The sequence below is a fragment of the Epinephelus moara genome, chromosome 23 (assembly GCF_006386435.1).
Source record: "Epinephelus moara isolate mb chromosome 23, YSFRI_EMoa_1.0, whole genome shotgun sequence".
NCBI classification, from domain to species: domain Eukaryota; kingdom Metazoa; phylum Chordata; class Actinopteri; order Perciformes; family Serranidae; genus Epinephelus; species Epinephelus moara.
The window spans coordinates 20,577,686-20,604,581 of record NC_065528.1 but is presented as its reverse complement, the minus strand read 5'-3'; the positions used below and the strand labels follow the sequence as shown (position 1 = coordinate 20,604,581).

Below are 26,896 nucleotides of genomic sequence, written 5' to 3'. Positions count from 1 at the left end.
AAATTAATCAAATATAAAAAGACATGTTTAAACAGCTGGAGGATTGGTGACTGCGACCTCTAATGAAGGTTATCAGAACAGAGGAACCAAGAAAGCAAGCAATGATAAGTCAGGAAACTTTTCCTTTCATCCTACAACCTCTTCTTGACCTTTAAAGAACATCAGAGAGGATCTGACCAGCTTGAGATACTGCACATCATCGCAGTTCATGTAAGGCCAAGATGAGAACATAGAATCGAATATCCCCTGGAAACTACCACATTGCCTCAGTGATTACAACTTTGTCTCTCTTGGTAGTGGAGGAAAAGGAGATTGGAGGGACTCATTTCAAGCGCAGCCAAAATTGCTGCGAGTAAGAGTGGTATTTTTTATTGAGGTGCCTCATTCCTTGATAATTCTTAACAGCTGTAAAATTGTCGACTGGATGCTTAGGCACAATCCATTTCATGACAGATAACGTAGTAGAGGGCTCCAGAAAACATTTGGACTAAATGGAAAAGCATTTAGGTTATTTATTTTACGGTGAAGAGGCCTATTTTGGCAGAATTAAAACGGGTGTTGTGCAGTTTCGCTGAGATTTTCTTTTTACTAATAAACACGGGAATGGCTTTTGTTTCTGGTAATGTTTGTGGTGTGCGGGGGTTTAGTGCGTGTGTGTGCACGTGTGTGTACACAAACCACCCCTGTTTCCTCCTTCCTCCTACTCCCACTTGTGTCCCAATCACAGGGCACGGCTGATGCAGCTAACAGGTGTATTGTGTTGTGATTGCTGTGTCTGTTGATGGGAGCAGGGTGCTGAGAGTCTCCTTAATAAAGAGAAGCCCCCTCCTCCCACTCCCCCTCACCCGTGCGCTAATCTGCGCTCTGTGTGTGTGTGTGTGTGGGTGTGCATGTGTGGTGGCGGCAGGGGGCAGCGGGGAGCCAATCAACAGGAAGCGATCAGCCCCCCGCAAATAAACATTGCCTACACACATCATCACAAATAAAAAGGTCAGTGTCATTACAGTTTCTGGAGGTGGATGTGCGAGTGTGTGCACAAGGAACATGTGTATTTGTGTATGCTGTGTGCTTCCACCCTCCTCTCTCACAAAGCTACATGTGAATATGAAATTTAAAAGGTCAAGATCATTAGCAGGCCATTGGCAGCTGAACGTACTCGCAGTACAGTGAGCGCTCCGGCAGCTGACGGAGAGTGAATGAAATCAGTCTTTATGTGGCTCCAGGACAAGTTTTGTGTGCATACAAACACTCCAAAAACATGCACGTATGAATAATGAATGCGGGGACACTTAGTGCACACACACAAATGGATACAAAAGGAATAGTTAGCGACTATTGTTTGGAGACACTGTGGGCAAAGCTGAATGATACTTGTGAGTAACATAATTATGGCTCTGGTGTGGTCTTGGCTGATGAAGTAAACAAGCAGAACAGAAACAATTCATCCACCCTCATGGACTCCCGTACGAGTGGGCACGCAGGTGGCTCGACACCACCGTCTTCTGGACAGAGAATTGTGGTCGCCTGATTGCTGCTTTGGTGGGTCTGTGTGAAGCTGGATGTGTGTATGCTTGCATGTTAGTGTGTCACAAAGTGAGCGTGTAGGGGGGCTTCTACCAAGATTAATGGAGCCAATCTCCAGAGCTATCCAGCAGTGTGACCGTAGCCTCCCTATCCTACTTTCTTCTTCTATTTTATTCCCCATCTCTTTCTCCCCCTCTTCCGTTTTCCCTCGATCTAACTCTAATTAAATGAATCAATCAGTGGCAACGCCAAAGCTGGACAGATAGCATTGCACCGCTAGCGTGTGTGTTCCTATACTGTTGGAGTCCAGGCCATGAAAAAAGGGAAAGAAAAACAAGAATAAATATGGTCACAACAGATGAAAAGCAGAGCACAACAAAGACATCAAGCAAACAAGAACGAATACAAGATATCACATAAGCAAAAACACAGAGAGAGAAACATGAAGACGACCTAGATCGTGGCTTGGTTGCCTTTCTCCTTTCTTTACCACCACTGCTCCTCCAGAGACTTATCAGCCCAGCCTATGCTATCACACAGACACATGAATGGACGTTAACCTTTCCCGCTGAACTATATACTGTCCCAGTCAGCCCTTATCTCATGCTCCTAGTGGACAATATATAGCCAGTGTCAGTCTCATAATCATACCATTATTATGTAATATATGTACATGATGAATAAATGCAGCTTTCGACACCGCTGGTGCATAGTGATAGGCAAATCACTGCCCATATCGATATTACTTATTAACCTAAGCCCAGACTGCATGTGAATTGCTTATTATGGGCTGTTTAAGCAAACCCCAGGCATGATATTCACCTTGACTCCTGTGCAGTGTTTCCACAAAGTCACTTTGTCCATTTCTGCTGGTGCGATATCACTGACAAAGGGTCAAAGATTTTGTATAACATAAATGTATTTATTAATATGGGTCCACTTCAAAAGTTAATGCTCGGGGAATGCATCTTTAAATATTCTCTTCATGCTATGAGGGGGTAGCACAAAGAGACCAGAGGTAAACCGGTCTCATATCATACAGCACAGGGTCAGAAAATAATATAATGTAGATATATGTAAAAGCAGTGACACTGTGATGGCTTACTATTAATGAGCCAATCTTAAAGGGACAGTTAAACCAATGATAAAAAAAACCTCAAGTACATTTAGTGCTGTTTATCAGTCTAGACTGTTTTGGTGTGAGTTTCTGAATGTTGGAGATATCGACCTTAGAGATGTCTGCCTTCTCTCGAATATAATGGAACTAGATGGCACTCATCTTGTGGTGCTCAAAGTGCCAAAAAAATACATTTGAAAAACTCAACGAGAATGTCTCTTACCACAAATTATGATGCAGTAAGTCAAGATAATCCACAGACCTTGTTGTGAGCAATTTCACGTAGGGACTACTTTCTTTTTTTTACTGAACTACACCCACCAATGGTATCACCGTGCAGCAGAAAGCGTGCATCCTGGTGTCCTCCTTGTCTGAGCTTTACTGTGCGTTCCAATATCCATCCTACCATACTATATAGTACACTAGAAAAAGATACAGTACGCCAAAAGCATCAGGATGTTCTCCTACATCCGGTACAATTTTGCAGTGTGCAAGCCAGCATGCTTTCTGGCTATTCGGATCCACAATCCTCTGCACAGCGTTTGTTTATCTCCAAGGTAACGGATATAAAAGCATAAGGGTCAAAGTTCAGTGCGTAATGTTATGAGAAAGTAGTATGTCCCGGTTGTGTGCATACTGCGTGCAACAGTATACTTCTTAAGGGCCGCTGCAGTATCCACTAAAAGTAAAAAGAATAGGTATGGCATTCGGAACTCATCCATAGCTTCTCATTCATGAGTAAATGTGCGCTTCCTTCTGCATGGTGATATGGTTGGCGGATGTATTTCGGTAGAGAGAGAATAGTTCCTACATGAAACTGCTCACAGCAAGGTCTGTGGATTATCTTGAGTAACTGGGTCATTATTTCCGGAGAGAAAATGCCTTGAGCACCACAAGCAGAGTGCCATCTAGTTACATTATATTCAAGAGAAGACAGACATCTCTATGGCGGATATCTCCAACATTTGGTAACTCACACCAGAGGAGGAAAAATGCGCATTTTTGATTTTGAACAAGGCTTTTAAAAGATATCTGTGTGCACTGGCATATGCATGTGTGCCAGTACATTTCTGTTTGGCTCCTCGACTCAGTTCCGGAACATACCAACCACACATGCTAAACGTTAATGTCTTCCTCCAGTTCGAACTATTACACACATCAGTGTGCGCTTCAGTGGTCGCAGGGAGCAGATGCGTCTATAAAATGTGCTCCCCTATGGTTTTTCCGTATGTGGCTCCAGCCAAGGTGTATGAGAGAGTGTGTTTAATGTGGTGTGGCAATATTGAGCTCTCTCCCTCTCGTCAACCACGCCGGCTCTGATGCCAGCGGTGTGTGTCTCCCTCTGATAACACCTGGCACAGGAAGTATCGTTGCACTTTGAGGGAGCACATAGAGTAAATGTGTGCGCACGAACATGCTCGCACTCAAAAGATATGTAGACACAAACGCACACACGATCACATCTGCTCCATCACTAGAAACTCTAGCAACCATTATATAGTACTGTCACTATAATCTTTAATCATCCATTGCAGTCGCAGAGTTGGTGGATTCACCACCTGGCCAGTTAGAAGCTCCTGACAGGAAGTACTTTGTGCAAACCAAGTTCAAAAACCTACTTTAGTTCATACTTTTGGGATAAAAAGGTGTCAAACCGTTTTATTAAAAGCTCTCATGACAACTAAGTGAATAAAAACTACACACTGAGGAAGAGAGCCGTCTGTCATAACAGTGACACTGGGGATGAAGGCCATCAAAGATAACAGTGGGAAGGCTCTCAAATTGGAGACCTGAAACACAACCACACACAGGTAGCAAAACACACTCACACGAATGCAAATGCACACATGAAAAAGTACCGAAAACACACAAAAATGCCATCTTGACCCTAGAATGTGAATGGCAGGAGAAGAAGAGCGCAAGGCTCTTTTATTTAGCCCAATTAAAAAAGGCAAAAAAGCCCAAACAAAAGGAGTGTTTTATTGCACTCCCCACTATCAGCAGAAAGGCTCATTAGCCACAGCAGCATAATTAGCAAGATGCTGCACTGCTCGTTAAGGAGGGGCCCGAGCCGTAAACAAACCCTGCTGAACTCCAAACGCCCACGGTCTCTCTCTCTGTAATGATCTGCCACCGCTGTTCCCTCCCTGTGAGAGAACCAGGCACACAGACAGGAAGGCTCTGACAGAAACAAACACTCGGCAAAACACACACATACACACACACACACACACACACACACAGGCAAACACATATCCAAGGTCTGCTACACAAACACCCACAGCACAGACAAACTACCTCTCTGGGACACTGTCTTCCTTGACAACTGCATGGACAAACACACATCACACACAGACGTGTTGAGAAGAAACATGCATGAGAAACATACATTTTTACAATAGACAAAGACAGCCATACTCCACCCCAAAAATTCAGAATATCAGACAGCTGAGACATAGAAAAATCTTGCCAACTGTCTGGATCTTGACTTTGGCACTGCTGTAATCCTGAACCTGCCATGAGCCTGTGTGGAATAAGAAAGTCTGCCAAAATAAGCAAGATGAGCCTGTGGTTAAATGCGATGCAGTCAATGAGGCAGTTAATTTTTCTGTTTAAGTTTGTAGTTCACAGCTAACTTTGACAATTTATATTTGGACTGTTTCTTTGAATAGAGATTTTTTTGAAATGTAATTTTGTGCAGCACAAAACGAATTCTATTCACCTCTGCTGTGCTGGGGTGGCAGCACACATTTTGGAAGTGGATCTCTGAAAAGATCAGCACACAAAAACCAAAATCTGCTTTGAAAAATGCCAGCAAGGGCAGGGATTTTTTTGCTTCATGAGTAAGCTGACCATTTTTAAGGGAAATACTGATTCTCACATAGACACATAAATAGACAAATGTATTCTTGCACTCATACACAGCTCGCACCTTATAGAAAGACATTTCTAAAATAAGCACAAGCACACCAAAGCTATGTTCCTTTTCTGGTAGTGTGGTCAAGTGGTGACACATTCATGGTGTGTCTGTCCAAAACTGGGAAGTGTGAAGTTATATAACCACCAGTTAGCAACAGCTACAAACTCAAAGATCAAGTGCTATTTCAGCCACAATTATGATCCTGTGAGATTGGTGGCAGGGGGGGCATAATGATCTGAGAGCAAAACAGAAGGGTGAAAGTGTATGTGTGTGTGTGTGTGTGTGTGTGTGTGTCTGCCCCTGGAACAAACTGAGATCACAGAGAGCTGCAAGGTGAGTGTACACAGGAGAGCACTCCTCCATTGAACAGGGGTACAATGGAGAACTGGTGCCAAACAAACAGGCAGGGTGTTTTTTTTTAAGCCTCACTAACTGCTCACATGAGGATGCGCTACATACACACAGCGTGCATGTGTGTGAGAACTTGTGTCACCAAAAGTCAAAGGCTGTTCACATCCAGTGTTCACAGTCTGAACTATCAATTACACCGGTATCAATGTCCAAGCAAAAAAGAATAAAGAGTGGAGATTTAGTGAAATCACTATGACGACAGTCTTTACTATTTCAATGAAGCAGCAGGGTTGAGAGCTGAGAAACGGTTTCAAATTAGAACCAAATACAAATTGCTAAGTACTGGGTATCCACAAAAAGAGAATTTCTGTAGACCATGTGGTACTATATAGCATAAAATGATGGTAAAGACATCAACTCTGACAGAACACAGGTAAATTGATAGATTAAGTGGATTCCAGATACATCTACATTTAAAAATACCATTTTAAACTAGGGATGCACCGAATATTCGGTAACCGAATATATTCGGACGAATATTGCAAAAAAACACACATTCGGTATTCGGTGGAATACGTGAAAAGCAAGGCCTAATAATAGCAGCGTGTTTTGATGACGCAATCAAACAGCGTGCTGTGATGGACGGAGTAAAATGTCGGCAGTTGCGACTAAAAATAGTTTTGTGCGAGCAAAATAAATCATTCAGGAGCACGCTGTGCGAGTACAGATTTCAACTAGCAGCAGCATGAATGGCGTGGCGGCACACAGTATGTGACGTGTCAGAGGAGAAACGAGCTGTTCACATTTCTCTCTTTGTGGCAGGTAACGGTCCACAAACCTCACCGCACTTAAGGGACNCAGCAGAAACGAAAGGCGAATCCTGCCGGTTGTGGGTTGAACGGGGGTCACAGACACAGACAGAGACAGGAATGTATTCCTGTCAAATACGGCAGTCATACTGCTCCGCGGCGCAAGATAACGGCTTACCAGCGACGGAGAAGCCCGGCTCCAGGTCCAATAAGACTTTGTTGGTGTCATGATTGCCCAAAAGTACCTGAACAACTGAGCCGTGGCGGCACACAGTATGTGACGTGTCAGAGGAGAAACGAGCCGTTCACATTTCTCTCTTTGTGGCAGGTAAAGGTCCACAAACCTCACCGCACTTTAGGGACTGTTCTTTACTTGTCAGGGGAGGAGGGTGGCTGGTTGATTTTTATTTTATTTATTTATTTTATTTTGATCCCCCCAATGTTAATCAGTTATTGATGCCGTTTTTGAAGTATGAATAAGTCAATAAGTAATTTATTCCATTGAAATATCATTGATGTGTTATAGAAAAGTGATTTAATTCAGATTCAGATTCAGATTCAGAATACTTTATTAATCCCCGGGGGAAATTGTTTTTGTTCCAATGCTCCGTGCAAAGTAGAAATAGAAATACAGCATGAAATTTTCTTTATCTTTTATAAATGACAAAAGGCACATCTGCCTCATTTTCGCTGTGGTATCGTGATACTTCTCAGAACCGTGATACTTTCACTGGTATCGTACTGTGGGTCCCAATTTTGGTACCGTGACAACACTAATCTGGAGGGGGTTCATCTGCAAAAACTAATGAAAAACTAAACAACGGCATTCGGTACTCGGTACTCGGTATTCAGCCAAGCGTTTAATTTTATTCGGCTTCGGCCACAAATTTTCATTTCGGTGCATCCCTATTTTAAACATAGATAACCATTTGAATTTTTTAACAGCTATGCTTTCAAAAATCCTTGAAGAACTCTCTCTTCCAAAAAGGGTTCTTTGGATGAACAGGATTCCTAATGGAAACCTTAGCCTTACAAAGAACCTTTGAAGAACACTTTTTCAAAAAAGCGGGTTCCTCAGAAACAAATGGTTCTGGGTTGACCCTCAGTCCTTAAGGAAGAACCCTTTAGGAACCCTTATTCTGATAAGTTTGAAGCTTCTGGTGTCGACTTTGAAGTGCCTTATACTATACAGATGTTCATTATTATTCATTCCCTCTATGTAAGTGTATATTTGGTGTCTTGAGAATGTATATGCTGTATGTTCCTCACCTGCAGCAGGGGTCTCTGGACGCCAAGAACCTTCATGGTATCAGCGCTGGCAAGGATCTTCAGTGGGTCAGACGCCTTGCTCACTGCCTCAATTTCCTTGTTGATCTCTGTTCGCACCTAAAGGTTCAGTGTCAAAAGTTTAAATTAGATGGATCATGTTTCAATGGAATAAAGCTAGAGTAATTAAAAAAATCAAGTTTGTGTTTAGAATTCAGGTTGTAATTAACTATTTGTGTATGTGTGTGTGTGTTTTGTTTATGTCTGATTTGGCATTTCCAGAAAGTGAAGATGATGTTCCCATCGGTGTGAACAAATGGCACCGCAATTTAAAGCAGTTTCTAATATTTCATGTAAAGCACTGCTAAGCTCCATATGGTCGTCTGGGTAAAGCACATTGTTTAAGCGGCTTAATGGTTAACATTTCTTGATAAAACCTGAGGGTGTACAATGCAGAAGTTTACATTTATGTGACTAAAGCTGCTTTAAAACCACACGACACATGAAAGGACAAAGAGATGTTTTATGTTATGCACAAATTATGTATTATTATGTACCAGCACACAGGAAGTGATCTATTTATCCTCTGACTATTCAGGTGGCCATCAATTGCGAACCATCAGCATGGAAATTAAATGGCAGTTGGGTGAGAACAGCTACTGAGGTAATAGTGACAGGGTGAGTACAATGGTCCCCAGCACTATGCCATTGTGTTATCTCGTTCTATCAAAGTTTGAGCAGTGCTGAAAAGGTACAGCACAACATTTAAGCCAATTGACTTTCAAGGGCCCTACAATTACATCTTTTTAAATATCTAATATCGTACGAAAGGTTCCAGCTATTAAGTGGCAAGAACAGACTGTGACTTTCAATAACAGACAATAAAAAGATGTTGCTAACATTAAGTGAGTACCAGTCTGTTATATGGTGTTAGCAGTGTCCCATAGCTGAGTTTTTATTACAAAAAATCTGGAAAAGCTCCATGTTCAACTAAAGCATTGCTCTGAATGCTGATGTGCCACTCTGTCAGAATACAAGGCGTCCATTTTTCATTTCACTAACCTGGTTGAGGAAGAGGTCATTAATGTAGTAAGTGAGGAAGGCTCGGAGCTGGCACTGCTTGGCCTGACCTGGCCCCATGTTCATCTCTATCTCCTGAATGAACCTGAACAGATGAGACAAACAAACAATTAGAGCTGCTAGGATACACCGTCGTCATAGCACCACCTGTGAGCAGAGGCTAATTCACCACCAAAATGTTTGAAATGTTATCACAGGAGCAATGAGACACAGGCTTGTGACCAGCAACACAGTAACCTTGCATCAATGAGTCCAACAGCGACGGGAAGGGTAAGATCTGCCATGGGAACCCATTTTGGAAAGCTTTGTATGACTCTCAAGGTGCCTTTGAGCAAGGTAGTTAACGTGAAAGTGTTCCAGTGGAGTCGCTTGGTGCCACTAGTGCAAGACTTTAGTTATACTATCTCTCAAATGTGTACAACAGTCGTGAAAGTGTAGAGCTTATCTGTCAAGGAAAGTGAAAAGTAAAATACCAGAGCTATTTCGAGTGTTAATGATATAAAAGGATCAGAGCGTCAGCATGCATGCTCCCTGAATTCCCCCAGTAAGCTGGTGTCTGGTTGGTCAGATAGGGTCAGACAGTAATGTATGGGTTGGTGGAGGCACATGCACACCTCGTTTGTCAGAGAATCACTGGTCACTGGCCTCGTCTCACACACACCACAGGGCAAACCATGCAAGAGCGAGTGCCTCCTCAAGCGCTCAGCACATATAAATGCACAAATAAATCAAACCCCTCACAAAAGAATTCTTTGACCTACAAGACCTGTAATATATATGACCTGAACTTATAGAGGAGAGAGACAGAGAGAAAGAGGGCGTATACAGTGAGGGGAAAAAGAAAAATGGTTTATGTGAGAAAATCATGAAAAACTGAGGACAGAAGCTGGAAATAATACGGGAGTGAGGCTACAAAGATGACTCTAGATGGTGATTCGGTTGGACAAAGCCATTTGTAACAAAACTGGAGGAAGACTCCATCGCTTGGAAACAGTGTGCGCACTAATGTGCAGTGGGAGTCAGAACCAGGAGGCTGCGGCACTGCAGACAAGCAGGGACGCACAGTCTATGCAGAAGTATAGATCAGTGGAGGCGGATGATTGATTAGCTGGAGTTGGCTTGCATGTGCGTACACATGCGTGCACAATCACACATAAAAACGCCGCAGACAAATGCACGAGGAGCACAAGCTGTAAGATCACACTAGTCAGCATCTGTACCCAATTAGTCAGCAAGAGCTGAGGCGAGTGTGCGTGTGCGTGTTCGTGGGCACGTGCATCCTTGTGTGTCAGACTGAGCAAGAGAGAGACGGAGTGAGCGAGGAACCTAAACCTATTCTAAATCCTTCATTGATTCCCACTGAAACTCTACCACAACAGAAAGTTAAGTAGGAGAAACTCTTCTGTGGCCTCATTAAAACCGTCAAGCTTGCAAAAACAATGGGGCGCAGATATACAGCTTCTCTGTATAAATATGTAGAGAGCACAACTTAAACGCTCCTCCTTTACAGAAAAAAAAAAAAAAAGAAAGTACAATTTCTGCTGACAACTCCATTTCCAAAAATTGATCTCAGGACAAATGTTGCCAGTTTAAACGTGCATGGTGTTGTTCTGAGATCCATCTCGTGCTGTCATTATTGTCATTGTTTCAATACAAGTGTCAGGATGATGGATCTTCAAGTTAGCGCGTGAGCACAGATGGATTTTTGTAGGCAGGGGTGATAACGTTTGAGTAATGTAGCAGGGACGAGGCAGTAAAACGGCTTTGTCTATCCAGACGGCCATCTGGAGCCGAGCTGCAGGCCCCTTTCACGAGGATACTGAGCCCATGGGTGCTGCGAGGAAGTTTAGCCAGGGTAACTGGGCTAAAAGCACTGTTGGGGCCCGACAATGCTTCGAAAACCCCAAGAGCACACGTCAGCAAATTTACATTTTAGGAGTTTAGCGAGCAAGGCGACATGCATTAAACAGAATGTTTTGTGAGAGGATTCAGAGAAATCGTTTGGAATATAGAGTCGTCAGGCTGGTTAAAATGCAAATGGGTAAATAACGCGGGGCAGAGCACAGCAGAGCTTAAAGATTTCCAAATGGATCCTGAAAGAACGTCTCTCCCAGCTCATTATCATTACAACCACAGCTTCCAAATGTCTACCTCGCTGATGGCGTGACATACTGCATCGAGAATAACAGCTTCTGGTGAAGATGATGGTGGTGATAACAAATGACACCAAACAGAACACACAAATACACACACACACACACACACACACACACACAAATTCAAAAGCCATCAACTTGATTCACAAACCACCAAAGGCTGTACAAGGCCATTTGCAGAAACTCGCACTGAGCCAAACCTCCTACACAAAAACATGGTGAGACAGTCTGACCTCTCACCAAGAATGACAGCCAGCCTCATTTGATCTCTCTAGGCTACAACAGAGCTTGACTTTACATTGGTCTAAATTGACATTTTCACCAGTTATCATGAGCTGCTGCACTATTACTTGTCTGGCTCGTCTGGGTTCCCTCTGTATTAGCGGTGGAAGAAAAGTTTTTTTGTTCTTTGAGCAAGTTTCAACTCTCTCTACATTAAAACAGCCAAAGCACATTCCAGACATGTTTGAAAGGGCAATGTGACACTGTTTTATACAAGCAGGTAACATCCCTCAAAGCATATTATTGCTCCTGGAATAAATGTGCCTGCACTGTTGTATAGGTAAAGGCCTTAGTCACTTCACTCGCTGCAATATAAAAGCCAATTTAATAGTAGACAAATCCACAAATGGCACGCAGGCCTTCGGTTATTTCAAAGAACTCACTCAAAGGATGTTTTCGATTCTTTCAAAACCACAAGAATTCAATAACGGTGTCCACTTCAGCTCATGAGGCTGTTATAATTGGACCTGATTAACAATGTCAGTGTCACTGCCAGGTGATAACAAAACACACCGGTCGACCATATGGCAGCTGTACGCAGCGGAGGTGTCAGCCAAGTCGCAAAGGAGACACAGTAGTAGCGCTGCAGAGGCACAGCAGCAACTACACAGTGTGGACTCGCCCCAGTGTGTGAAATCTTAATAACCTTAAATAATCTGCTTATCTACCCTCACACACCGTTTCCAACTGGCCTAAAAATACTGTGGCACACATTGGCGCGCAGACTGGCATGCATGCGAAGGTTGTAATAGTAGGCGTCGATTACAAGAGGGGAATTAGAATTAGATCATTAAAAGGAAAAGAAGACCAAGATTGAGTTTGTGGTGCTAATTGATTTACTGATTACAATGAGTGCTGCTGATCAAAGCACCAATAAATACATAAGTAATGTGCTACTAATCAAACTATTTGCTCATGACTCGAAAGCAGATGCTGAACAAAGTGGAACTTTTGTCAAGGCTTGTGAGCAAAGGAACAAATCTGTCTAACCAACAGGCCTCCTTACTGCTCTAATTGAGTGCATAAGGTAAATGTAAATGTCTATATGTAGATAACACCTGCCATGAGAGACATTTGTTTGTGTTCAAGCACAGCAACTGGGCAGTGCTGCTTAAAAATGTAATTAGAGTTGAAACAATTAGTTGATCAAAGGGTAACTCTGGTATTTTTCTACCTGGACCCTATTTTCAATTTTTTTGTGTCTAAGTGACACAACAGTTTTTTAAGTTGGGCCAGTATTGAGCGACAGGACTGCAGCTGGCAGCGGAGAAACATACTGTTATATAACCACTCAGGGTATCTGTGCACCGTCAATTTACATCTATTGGAAGTGCTTGTTTTTGCCATTGAAAGGAAGTGTCTGACAACATTATAGAAAGAATTCCTACAGAGATAGACCTTGTTTATTAAAGAGTAAGATCCTTTTTGTTTAACCCAAAACAGCCCCAAATTCCATTGAAATAAACTGTAATTTTAGTGTGTATAGAGTCAGCATAATTTTGCATCAAACTGGGTGAATTAAGGGTTTATTTCAGCCACACCAGAGCTGGTGATGGTCTGACAAACCACAGACAGCTTTTGTCCATTCTATTTTGTTTCTGTCAGCTTTTATGAAATGTTTTTCCCAATTACAAAATTACTTAATATTTAAATGGAGTCTGGTGGGTTTGGTGATAGCGATTTTGGGGCTGTTTCTACTTAAATAAAAAAGGATCTTACTATTTAACAAAAAGGTCTGCCTTTGTGATCCTTTCTAGAATGTTATCAGACACTTGGGATAACAATCTGAACCTGTCAGTGGCAAAAACAAGCTCTTTGAGGAGAGGTACGTTTACGATGTACAAATGCCAGGAGTGGTTACACTGCAGCCTGTTTGGCCGATGTCTCACTCTTCAGAAATTGTCACCATTCATCACTGAGACACAAAAACATAGGATAAAAGGGTCCAGGTTGAAATATACCATATCAGTTACCCTTTAACTGATGAACTGATTGACAGAAATATAATTCAAAAAATATTTTGATAGCAGTGTTATCTAAAATATTTCGAGAAATGTGAAATCATTCCTTCATCCAAGTCTTAAACTTTGAGGGTTTTCTGCCTTTTTGTCTTTTTGGGCAGCACGGTGGAGCAGTGGTTAGCATTGTTGCCTAACAGCAAGAGGGTTCCTGGGGTGGAGGGTTCGAACCCTCTGTGCAGAGTTTGCATGTTCTCCCCATGTCAGCATAGGTTTTCTCCAGGTACTCTGGCTTCCTCCCACAATCCAAAGACATGCAGGTTAATTGGTGACTCTACATTAGTGAGTGAATGGTTGTCTGTCTCTATGCGTCAGCCCTGTGATGGTCTGGTGACCTGTCCAGGTTGTACCTCGCCTCGCCTAATGTCAGCTGGGATAGGTAAGGTTGGATTGTATTAAATACAATCAAAAGTGTCTATTTTTCTTATTGAGGAACAATGAAGTACTGAAAGATACGATCACATTTTTGTTTCTGGGGTCAGGTTTCAGATATTAACCTCAGAAGATTGTTATTTCTTCACCAGAGGCACAACAAGTGCATTGACCGGGCAGAGACAAAACACAGAATGAATCAATTTGTCCATCTAGAGGACGACAGACTGGCCACACATTCAGTCACTACTGGTCTCACAGGTGCCAAGAACTCATCACACAGACATGCACACAAAAACACATACACACACCCAGAGTGATACTCAGATTCAAAGGGAGTTTGCCACAGCGTCCCAGTGCTCCCCTCAGGGTGTCTCCCCTGGATCCAACATGGCTGCACTCATCGCTCTCCAAACCCAGTTTCTTAGCAGCGACTGCCGATGATTGCACTTGACAGCATGTAATTATCTGTCATTAGGAAACAGATGTCAGAGCCTAGGGTCTGGAGCTGGATCATTGTCTATGCCATGCCCTATGTGTATATACGTCAAGAAATAGCATTCCTGAATGGCATAATGTATTTATACCAACAGGGATTTGGCTAATGAGTGAGCCCTAATACATCCTCATGGCACTCTGATTATTCAGAGGGAACCAAGGTTTGATTTCTTAAGATAGCTAAAACAAATGAGAACAGACAGGGACAAAGATGTTTTATAGCAGCAGCTCTGAATTCATTCCCCACTGGAAACTAAACCTAAGGTAACAAATGCTTCTTTAAATGGAAAGGGTTGGGATCCCATCATCCATCTCTATCTGCAGCGGCGGCGTAATGATGCCGAAAGAGAAATGGGATAAAGACAAAGATTTAAGAAAGACAGCAGAATAAGAGTGTGCTAAGATCGATTAGAGACTCAGCATTTTTAAATCTCCTCGAATTCCCTCCAGGCACGGACCTATCAGCTATGGTGAATTCTGATTTCGCCGCCCAGAGAGGAAGGCTTGTTCTGTAAAGACCTGTCACACACCAAGGACAGGACACACTGAACCCCTGCCAACTGAGAGAGGAGGAGGAGGGAGAGTGAGCGCAGGCATGTGTGTGTACCTGTGACCGCCGCACATACTAAATCAGTCTGTCTTTGTCACACAGACACACACACGCTCGGCGACTGACATAAAACTGTACAGCCACATGTCAATACATCAATACACCACATCCAGTGACACTTGAAAGCACTTATCTATATGCAATTCTTCTTACTCGCAGCACAACCCAGTCACTTCAGGAAGATTGTCAAAGTCATAAAAGGTTTTTAATGGATGGGGACACTTTATGGGTTTTATAGCACGACCAACATTAGCTTTCATTCCGACAGATCAGACAATAAAATGCTAGAATGGCAGCTTTTAATTGTTATCCAACTGCACACTCAATATTGATTCTCTGAGAATATTACACACTCCAATACGCACTACTTAGTTATTTCTACAATTAATGAAGTCCCTCAGTAGGAATATAAAGACCTATTCAAGAGGATTCAAAGCACACAGCTGCAGCACTGCATTTAAGAATAAGAAATAAGGATAAATGAGGGCAAAATCACATTCTGTATGGCTGCTGGCTTGATCCAGAACACCTTTTTATCCACAAGATGTATTGCTTAAGAAAATATACGTACTTTTCCGGTAAATGCTCCCAGACCTCCAGCAATTACCACCACCGCCACTGGATGGCACTGTGTCAGCTTTCTGTGGCAACTCAGGCTGCATGACCGGTCGACTCAAGTCTTTTTTTTTTTTTTTAATCATAAATGGTTTTGAGGAAGAATTAAGATTCCAGTTGGTGTGTACCATCTGATGTCTGCACTGGATTTGCTGTATGGGTGTGTGTATGTGTGAGTTAGAAAGCGAAAGACAGGAAGAAAGAGATGAGTGTATTGTTCTGGGTTTTTTTTTAATGTGACAACACTGTGTGTGATTAAGTGTACCAGCGTGTGTTTTCATCAGTGCCTGGTGAAATGCATATGGTCTTCCCACACACCGCCCACGCCTCTGCCAGACTCCCTGCTGTTTATATCCTGCTCTTGCTCCTGATGCTGCATCACATACGCTGAAGGCTTTCGGTGTGTTTGCACATGTGAGAGCTTGAGTGTGTGTCTGTGAATGAGTGTGTGTGTGTGTGTGCAGAGGTGGGGGGCAGGAGTGTGTGTTTGTTTAGGAGAACAAAAGAGAGAAAGAGAGTGCCACGGGAGGGTGCAAAGATGCATTATGTAAATTATGTGTGTGAGTGTGTGTGTGTCCACATGCTTACAGCAGCAGGTATAAATGGGCTTCATAATCAGGACCGTTCCTTGGGAGAGCGGGGCTAATAGGTTATAAAACAAAGGTCCATCCTCCTGTAACTCCACGTAGACGCCGTTAAGACCACAATGGCAGACATGCAGACTTAAAGGGGAACACTAACTTCATCAGGAATTCCAATATTTCCTTGGTCAAGGAAAGTTCAATCAGTATTTGTGAACATGACCTACTTGCTCTCAAAGCCAGAAACCAGAGAATTGAGTTCAAACTTATGATGTCATAGGGTATAAGGTCTGGAGCTGCTCCATAGACCCACAGAATGTTTGTTTCCTTTTAAATACCCAAATGACCTTACATTTATTTTAGTGTTCTCAGCTCTGACACAAAATGTACCCATATACTCAGAATGTTCCATCGAGTCATCGAGAAATCTCTCCGAATTTCTTTTCTATGGAGCAGTTCCAGGTTTAAATACCCCATGACATTACAAATTCAAGTTCAGCACTCTTAGATTTAAGAGAGACTTGTTCATATTTACTAATATTTTTAGACTGTCTTGGACTGTAGGAACAATATGTATGAATTTTGAAAATGGGTGTAGGTCCACTTTAAAGCTGTTTCACACCAAGCATGGATTTTTGTCGAAAAAATTAGCATGGAAAATCTATATAAAATGATTTTGTGGGTTCTTACAAGAGTTGTCACGACACTGGAATTTCTGACTTTGATACAATGCCTTGAAAAATATCTATGTTTGACACAATTTTCCACGGGGAAGATTAAAAGATAAATATAACAAGGCAATAATATGGCGACGATGACTTTTCTTTTCCTGGTTAGTAACAGAGAACAGTAAAATGACTGTAATAAACATTAACAATAAGAGAGAGTGAATAAGTGCAGTTGGTACCGATGTATTGATACTCTGGAAAATGAGTACTGAAACCATTTTAAATATTCAGTACTGGTATGTATAAATATAAATTGATAATTATGACAATACAAGGTCGTATGAATGCTTGCACACCTCTGCGTAACATTAGTATGGGGGAAAAATGTTTGGATGGCCTCAATTTCAGCAGATTTCTGCCTGTGGAGAAATATATTTGAGCAATGAAATCCTTTGTTCTAAATGATGTCATACTTCCAAGTCATAGCCAGCTTGCTGCCAAAATAGGGAATGTCTAATTAAGTCGGTTTCTGCTTCAACTGGGATATGATGAAGATGAACTTGCTACGTTACAGGTTGGTCTCTGACTCCAACAACCAGAAGCTCGTGGTGCAGTGATATTATGATGGCAGAGAAGGCAACTCACATTTCCTTATAGACGAGTGAAAATTTGTCCGATCAGATGAATGATGTTTGGAGCAGCCGAACAATGTGATTGGTAAGTTACCAACTGGTGTAGCCGCAGGCCATGAATCTTTGTTTAGAGAAATGGAACTTTGGAGCAATGTTGTTGTTTTTCGCAATAACACTACATGTGTCGATAGGTTGTGGACACAGGCACTATTTAGGGGGAAACTTTTTTTTTTTCCTTCAAGAAAATGGAACACGGCAACACAAATACTTCACACTGGACCCAGTGTACAAAGTTGTCATGCAGAAAATTCCCATGTGGATTTTCTGGGGGGGAAATCTACCAAAAACACAATTTGTTTGGCTATTCCAGTGGTTTTGACACACTGGGTGCATATCAACAAACATACATACTATAACTGCTTTCTCGTGTTGACAACAGAGTATTGAGACTTCAATAGAGGATGTCATCATGTGTTTTTTTCTTTCAAATGGAGAATGAATGGATTACCAACAAGCTGAATTGGCTCGTTGACTTTGTGCTTGTGAATAAGGCCTTTTTCACAGAGAATCACGGGTGCAAACTGTATGACGGCTGAATTTCATTGAGCTGCTTCTGTCCTGCTATTGTGCATGCTGGCTCACTGTCGCACCAACTGTCCTGGCTTACTGAGAGCCGTCGTGAATGTTATTAAACACACTTATGTTACTGTGTTGAAGTCAACATGTCGGCTGTGAAAAAGGCCTATCACAACAAAATTGCTACCAGAGTTGGATACGGGTGTAAGGCTCACAGCTGTGAATCTGGTAATCTAATATGCAAGGGAAATCGCCATGTGTGCACCCATTGTGTCTGAGGAGTGTTTTGAGTACTAACTGTCTATGAAGTAGCCACAGAAATGTTCTGTCTGACATACAAGCTACAGTTTGTGCCTCAGCTTTGACATGTAGAGCATCAAATAAGCTAAAACACACAATTAATTTGTCTTTGACTTGGCATAAGAACTTATTTCACAATGGGACATCTTCCATCAAGCGCTGTGTGTTTTAAGTCTGGGGTGCATGTATATGTGTTGCGCTGTCCGTGGTCCTGAAAGGGAGCAGAGGAGATTGACAGAACAGACACAACAAGTTACTTAATTCGAGTCCTGCTTGCTTTCCGTGGTTGTAAACACAACATTCGACTTTCTCTTAGAGAGAGATGGAAGCTGCAAGCCACAAACAGCTGATTCTACACACCTTCTCCCATTGATTTTGGCTGAAGTTGAAAAAATATACAGTGGTTTGTGAGCACCACATTCTTAAATGAGTGCTGTGATTGATACATTTATACCTTATAGTTTATATATCATGAATAATTGGGGAAAATCAAATAAATCTATATAAAATCAGATATTTAGCAACCCTATATTGCCCAATAAATTATCCTTAGTTTCATAACTACAATTTCCTGCGACTGCGAGAATCGGACTGTGAGAAAGGCAGTCGAATCAGGCTCCTTAGATTGAATCATAGAATAGCTGACTATCCAGGGTTCCCCCTACTTCCCAGGATAAACTTTACCTTTAAGAACCAGCAATATAAAGACTTAAACACTTGTGCAGTCAACCTATTGCCACTACTATACCTCTGCCAGACTGTAGAAATGGACAAAGTTCATAGAAACACTACATGAAGACTCTGATATCAAGGAGGCTGCACCCCTCAGGTTACCTAACAAGCTGAATGTATAGATGTTCTGTGTGTGGTGTTCATTAGTGGTTATCTGCATGTGATGCAGAGGTAAGCAGGTGTATATATATATATATATATGTATATTTGCAACAGATGTTCATTATGTGTGAGTGTACATCCACACATGTCCTGTACTGCCTGCATGCACATTTATGTCTCTGCACCTATTTCTGTCAGTGTGTGTGTGTGTGTGTGTGTGTGTGTGTGTGTGTGCGCGCCGGCCCATCGCAGTGTGGTGCAGACCAATTAAAACGGGGGAGATTGATGACCAGGGGGCTCTGAGTAGCAGCAGCAGCAGTAGCGGTAGCAGGCAGCTGCTTCCTGCAGACAACAGGAAATGAGATGGCCTTGTTTAGCTGACGCTGCCAACACCAACACCACAGAGCCTCAAAGACAAATCACCACCCTTACCTCTGCTAGTGGGCCTAGTCCTCCATCTTCCGACAGCGTGGGCTCCACCCTCCGTCTCTTTATCTCTCCCTAATTCCACCCAAGACTCTCTCACTCATTAGTCTTTTCTCAGAGTAATGTAGCCAAAGTACATTGAGCTAAAACAGCACTGATACAGTGCAAAGACAGATGCTGCCTCTATTATTTGATCTTAAACTGCCACATAAAGCGCTTAGCCATCACTCTCTTAGTGTTTAATGCTTTTCTTTTTGACAATTTAGGAGCATTTAGACTATCTGAGCCAACTTAAAGCTACAGTTGGTAACTTCTATGTGTCAGCCCTGTGATAGTCTGGTGACCTGTCAGGATTGACTGTGTGCCTGCTGCCTCCCAGTGCTAAACAAGTATTAGTCGCTCTAGTATCATTGACGTACATAGGCCAAAAAGCTGTGTGTATCTCTACTACATGTACCACATACCACAGTTACTACATACTGCAAGTACTACATGCATAATGCATGAGCTACATTCTACCAGTACTGCATGTACAACATGATCTACATATTGTAGATTTGTACTACATGTACTGCATACTGCATGCACTGCTTACTCCAGGCACTGCATATTACAAGTACTGCATACTTAATGTGCTACAGATACTGCACACCAGATATACTGCTTTCTATAGGCACTGTATACTACAAATACTGCAAACTACAGGTACTACATGCACTGCCTACTACAGGTACTACATACTAGATGTACTGCCTAGTACGGGTACCACATACTACATGTACTGCCTACTACAGGTACCGCATACTATTACTACTACTACAGGTACCGCATACTATTACTACTACTACAGGTACCGCATACTACATGTACTGCCTACTACAGGTACCGCATACTACATGTACTGCCTACTACAGGTACCGCATACTACATGTACTACTTACTACAGGCACAGTATACTACAGGGGCTGCATACTGCATACTACAGGTAATTCACACTACAGGTTCTGCATAGTAAAGGTACGCATACTAAATGTACTACAAGTACCGCATACTACATGTATTGCCTACTACAGGTACTGTATACCACAGGGACTGCATTATACAAGTACTGCATACTACAGGTTGTGCATACTACATGTAGTGCCTATTTCAGGTACTACATATCAAAGGTACTACATACTACATGTACTAGAGGTACTGCATACTATGTGTATATAATACGGACATTCATAGGCAAAACAGAAGCAGTAGTAGTCGTGGCAGTAGTAGAAAAGGCTGTAGTGGTGGGTAATAAACTTAAGGTGTTTATATATAATGCTTATATGGTCCTTCAAGCTGCTCTTTTCATCTCTGTATTTGAGGCTCATCGGCCAACAGAAACAAGCAGGAACTGATGGAGGTCTAATCAGCCAATCAAAATCACCTGTGTGTTTCTGTGCCTGTATTCCCAGAAAATATTGACATGAGAGAAGTGATAGGAAACAAGAGCCAAGGACTCTCAAACACAACTGTGAATCATGTTACCGCTCATGAACTGTGGTCAAGCTGCTGACCATTCAGCACTGATCAAATATGAATCAAGACTCTGTAACAACACTGCCTATTTCTCACCAGTGGGTAGTGCTTGATTTTGGGTCGACTGTAACACAGCAGCCGGGCCACAAACTTTCTAATTTTAAAATAAGTTATTGTTGTAAAATTTTGCAACTGTAGCTTTAGGTCTGGAAGTAATATACAGTAAAGTAATGAGAACCAATCACGTGGTCAGCTCTGTAATGCTGAAGCAATGCATTATTATCAAAGTAAATTCCATTGTACACTGCTGGCTCGATGATAACAGAATGCTGGTGAGTTGAGGCCTACTGCTGAATTATTTTCATCCCATGTTTTAATTATTAGATTCACAGCTGTGTGTAATGAGGACCTATCCAGCACTGCAAAAAAAATCTCCCACTCCACTAAAACTTGCTTTCAAACACACACACCTTCCCTGGCGCGATGCCTAAGGCAAGGAAATCATAGCAGCAGGGGTGCAAACCTGTCCGCTGCTGGTTCATTCTCATTCACAACAGCTTTCAAATTTTCAGTGGACCAGATCTTTTTATTTCTGAAGGTTTGTCACTGAAGTATGAATTTTATATAATGGGCTGTCTCCGCTGTCAACTGAATTGTAAATACTAAAATTTCTGGAATAGAGGCAGACTCACACTTTTACTAATGAGTCTGTAATGGGTGGTGAAGATCAGTTATTATGATACTAAAGAAAAGGGGCATCAAACAGTGTAGACAATTACATGCTGCTTAATAAGAAGTCTTAATTTGTCTTAATGTTATGTGCTGTTAAATTTAGACTTTCAGATCCATCTGCTGTTCTTCATTAATAGCACAAAAAAGAAAGTGCCACCCAACCATTAAGAGTCGCAATGTTTTACAACTAAAAGCATCTAAAGCTGTATAAAAGCTTGTTATTGACATTTAAAATAAAGTTTTGTGTCAACACATTTACTATTCATCTTTAATGGCTGCTAACTGTTGCAATCAGTGGTGTAGTGGTAGTTGATGAGGTGGGTGTACTACTAGGTCAATGGGTAGGTTACAAAGGAGGAAGTGGCTCTCCTATATATTTCAGCTGCTCTTTCACTGATAGGTGGGTATACTGTGAGCAACCTGACGAAGAGTTGGGTATACCCTGTGTATCTGCATATAACTTCCACGACACAATGGTTGCAATTTTATCTGTTTTGGTTTCAGACTCAATTTTACAAAATCAAAATAGACTTATAACTCGACATGGACTTCACAAATGAGTCATGACTTAACTTTTACTTGAACCTGTTGACTTGAAAATACTTGTAACCTTCCCCCCATGGACTGTACAAATAATGGATGTGCTAACATGACGTCACCTATTGGTTTGTGGACTCCTGTTTTTAAGCCTCGAGTTTGACGTTTCACCTGTCGCCATCTTGGGTTTTTTGGAGCCAGAAGTGACCAAATTTGGACGAGAGGCTGGTGCTGTGGAGGAGCGGGTGGATCTGACCGGGAAGCCAAGGACACTATTGACAGACAGGCTGTCGCTCAGAGCAACACGCCCTTAATTAAGCGTAACTTCAAGGTTGCATAAAAATGTAAATGGGTGAGTTATACAAAATTATTTTTTGTACCTGGCTCTAAACATATTTGAGCTGTAAAGTCGGACATTTTAACATGGGAATGGACTGGCTTCTTTTCCAATATGAGGTAAGATAAATAAAACAAGACAGGACCAATGTAGCCAAAATAATTTTGTTGTAGTATTGCTACATGCTATGAAGGTGCAATGTTAACACTACTTTTTTATGATTAAGTTCAGTTGCTCTTGTTTGAACCAACTTTTGTTGAGGAAGACTTAAGACTTTTTTAAGGATTCAAAATCCAAAGTTTAGGATTAGGGACTTGACTTGAGACTTATTAGTCCTGACTTGGACCTTGACTCGGGACTTGAGTGCCAAGACTTGAGACTTGCGATCTGCAAAACATTGACTTGGTTCCATCTCTGGTGGCGGCTATAATAGCGGAAGCCACTTCCCTCCAAAGTTAAAACATTTAAACTTTTTGCCGTCCTCCACGCCAGAATTTACAACCGAATACATAGCTCTCTCACACAAGGAGTCAAAGTCAACTTTACTGTCAATTCTACCATATGTACAGGACATGGGATACAAGCAGCAACTTAAAATAGTGTGTCAAGGAGAAAACTTGGGCAATCTGGACGCCAAGAAGCGAAGAATTTTGTTGCAACAACACCCCAAATAATCTGATCAGAACTTGAAATCCTACCAAGATATTATAAAATGGCGATTTAACATTAATTCTAAGTTTGTTTGCATATTTATAGCTACTATTTCCTAAATATTACATGAAAGACTGTTTGTTTTTCCCGTGCCGTCCAGAAGGTGTTGTCCTTCTGCCATCTACCGTCAGCCTGAATCCATGAACACAGCATTTAATGAAGAAGGGTTGTGGGAGTTTCGACTCTCTCACATGCTACATTGAGCCATTAAGACCACAGAGTGGCAAAGATGCCTCAATGTCACAAAGGGAGGCTCCCGGGCTTGAATTACTGCTTTTGTGTGCACTTTACAATGTCAAACAATACAGACAGAGAGGCAGGTGACAGCACTGTTCAAGGCTGGACACATGATGTGTGTATGTGAGTGAGTGAGTGTGTGTGTGTGTGTGTGTGTGTGTGTGTGTGTGTGTGTGTGTGTGTGTGTGTGTGTGTGTGTGTGAGTGTGTGTGTGTATGTGTGTGTGTGGGTGCATGGCCCCTTTAAGCACCTATTTTCTTAATGACAGGCACCAATTGCTTAGTTCAGACGCGCACGCACACCCACGCACACCCACCCACACACACACACACACACACTCTATTCTCTAGTCAGATAGGCAGGTGCAGACAAATACTGTATCTGGTCTGATTGTACTCCGCTCAATGCTTAAGTATTTAAGTGTTCATCTCCTCCTTATAAAACAGGTCTGATTAATAAGCCGAGCATTAAGTGGCCTCCCACAGGTGGCATTTACAGAAACAGGGGGAAGGGGACTGCTTTATTAAAGTAAGCCAGGAAGTAAAAACAAAGCTGAGAGAGCAGAATTCAGGAACTAACACTTATAACATAAAGCTACTGCTATTCTAATTCAAACGGTATTAATGGCTTGTCTTGTGCCTCCACTTTGCCAAATCTACATGAATGAGATGGTATAAAGATCAAAAACTGGTTTGGGCCTTATAACAAAAACACATGGGCAAATTTACAAAGAATGGATTGTGGCTAATGATGGCACCATGAATTGTGCATCACTTGCGACTGCTATTGTATCTGCCCCCATCTTAAGGTCAGAATCACAAAAGATAATGCGCTATTAATGTTACAGCGCAAACACGCCCATAATGTTTTACAGTTGGGTGCAAGTTGCCCCTTTGTTGCATCTGATTGCATCATCCATGAAAGTAAGAAAACTGAAATCTTCAGACTGGGAGCTACAGATCCTGACCGACGACGTGCCGCGGTATTCCTCAAAACTTCACACAAGGGATTTAAATGTGGCAGAGAGGAACTGTGTTTGGGACAGTGCTGGCTGCAATACCTCTTCTAAATGCAATTCAGTTACCACCAATTCTCTTAAGGCAGAGATACACTGAACTGAAGAACTAGTGTCAACAAAGGGTCAACTGTTGCATCACCTCACATCACCAATGGCTGTGGCAAAAAGTTGCACTTGAACACATCGCAAAGATAAAAGCCAACGGCGAACTAGCACGTACACTCTGTGCCCGCATGAGAGGAAATAACTCTCCACACTAGCAGGCGGCGGGTTAGTCTGTTGTCATCAATCAAAAAGGGAAACTAGGAGACCAATAGGACGGATTCAAGACGCTAGCAACCAAGTTAGCGAATTAACAACACAACCTGATGTCGAGAAAACGAAAGATATTTACCGTGCATAACCGAACAATAACAAACAATTACAAAGCGTTTTCACTAAAACATAAACTTGTCTCATTAAAGAAGTTTGTTTCGATCTTGTGCCCACTTGACTTTGGCGGTTTGTTTGCTTTTCTCACTTCCGTTTCTCTTCTCGTGCACTGAGCCAATTACAGTAATTTCATTCACCATCAGGCTTCACTATGGCGACAGGCGCTCACAGATGGCCCAACAGTGACTGACAGCTGACCGTTAGCTTGATGTGTCAGGGCCCTTGAGACACAATTAATATATCTGTAACTATGTGGCTAGTCATGCTGATCTTTGGGATTGGACTCTTTTTGCAGTGATGCATATTATCTGATTTAAATATGTGCAAACTGTACAGGAGCACTGAGATACTATTTGCTTGGCGGCACAGTTAGAGGTGCGTTCACCCTTTGCAGGTGCTTTGACACTTCCATAGTTTCTTTTTGTCTTCTTTATGCAGGTTCAGCTGCCACAAAAGCCACCAAATCCCTTTGTGACTTTACCCTACAGTGTGAATACTGCCTTAGAAACCTTAAAGTACATTTCCTCTTTAAGTCTGGGCATCCAGAAGTGTATCAAGGTGACACTTTGTGAGAAACTTATGCCGAACGTGTTAACGTGGCATTTCTCCATTTCCCTGTGTGAGTCATTTCTCAGTTTCAGCAAAAGCTGAAAGACTTCGGGTCAAAGAATGAAGAAGAAGAGGAAGGCTTTGGACCTAATTAAAGGTAATATCTACACTATGATTTAGCGGCCTTAACACAGAGCCAGACAGAAAGAAAATGAGAAAAAAATACTGCCAGACCAAAAGCTCATACAAGTTTTTCTGGGCCAGCGATGCCTTGGTTCTTATATTCTGCCTTTGGAAAAGTCAGACATGTCTAGCTTTTTATGTACTGAATTAGAGAAGTAGTATGAGAGCTGGTAAAGCAAGGGAGTCAAAATGATTAAATGACGGTTAGGTCCATCTTTTCTGACCTTCGTAAACACTAACACACCCACACACATTATGTTCTTTTCTAATCAGAGTTGATGGTGATGATATAGTCTTTTTGAGCCACCGAAGGACACTCATGGTTCAGTGAATGACTCAGCAAGACTGAAATGGCAACTATCCCTGGGAGAGCTAAGTGCAAAGGCACTTTTCAATTCGCCTGAAAACTACTGAGAAAAACACTTAACCTGCACACAACACACAAAGGGCTGGCAGCGAAGATGGACACGACGAGTCTATTTTGGCCCAAAGGGGAGAGTGAATGGAAAGTTGCCCTGAAGAAAGCAGGCAAGTCAAGGTCAAAAGGATTGTTGTGAGGAAGTGGCAATGGCTTTGATATTTTCTCAAAGATGCAATGGCCACAGGTAAAAGACTGCTTTTCTGCTGAGTTATTTTGATAAAAAACAATTTTGCGCCGACAACAAAAAGTAGTTTCATCGTACATTCCTATTAAGGCATGTGTGTGTTATGTGCTGTGTTTTCTTCATTCCTCCCAGCCAATACATACTGTACCAGCACAGGACACTAGCGCTGCATAGCTTGGATGTCTAAAGGTTGATGCATTCCTCCAAGCAGGTTCGAGGTGAGCCGTTTCACATCACATTCTCCTCTGATTAAAAAAAACACTTTATATTTATCACCTCTTCTCCTTACAGTATGTCCTTATCTCCTCCTCTCTATCTCTCACCCTTCATTTCGCTCCCTTTTCTCTCCCACCTGCTGTCATCGCTGGTCTCTTATCCACTGTAACGCTTCAGACTCTTCCCTCT

General features: G+C 42.1%; 1 protein-coding gene across 1 annotated transcript in view; it reads right to left on the bottom strand.

The window, feature by feature from the left end:
• Nucleotides 1-26,896, bottom strand: part of exoc4 (exocyst complex component 4) — a 192,587-nt gene that overhangs the window by 67,544 nt on the left and 98,147 nt on the right. Inside the window, exons 12-13 of the mRNA XM_050036180.1 lie at nucleotides 9,050-9,152; nucleotides 7,991-8,107 (exon numbers count right to left, since the gene is read on the bottom strand). Of these exons, the coding sequence (XP_049892137.1) occupies nucleotides 7,991-8,107; nucleotides 9,050-9,152 (220 nt within the window). The remainder of the gene's footprint in view (nucleotides 1-7,990; nucleotides 8,108-9,049; nucleotides 9,153-26,896) is intronic.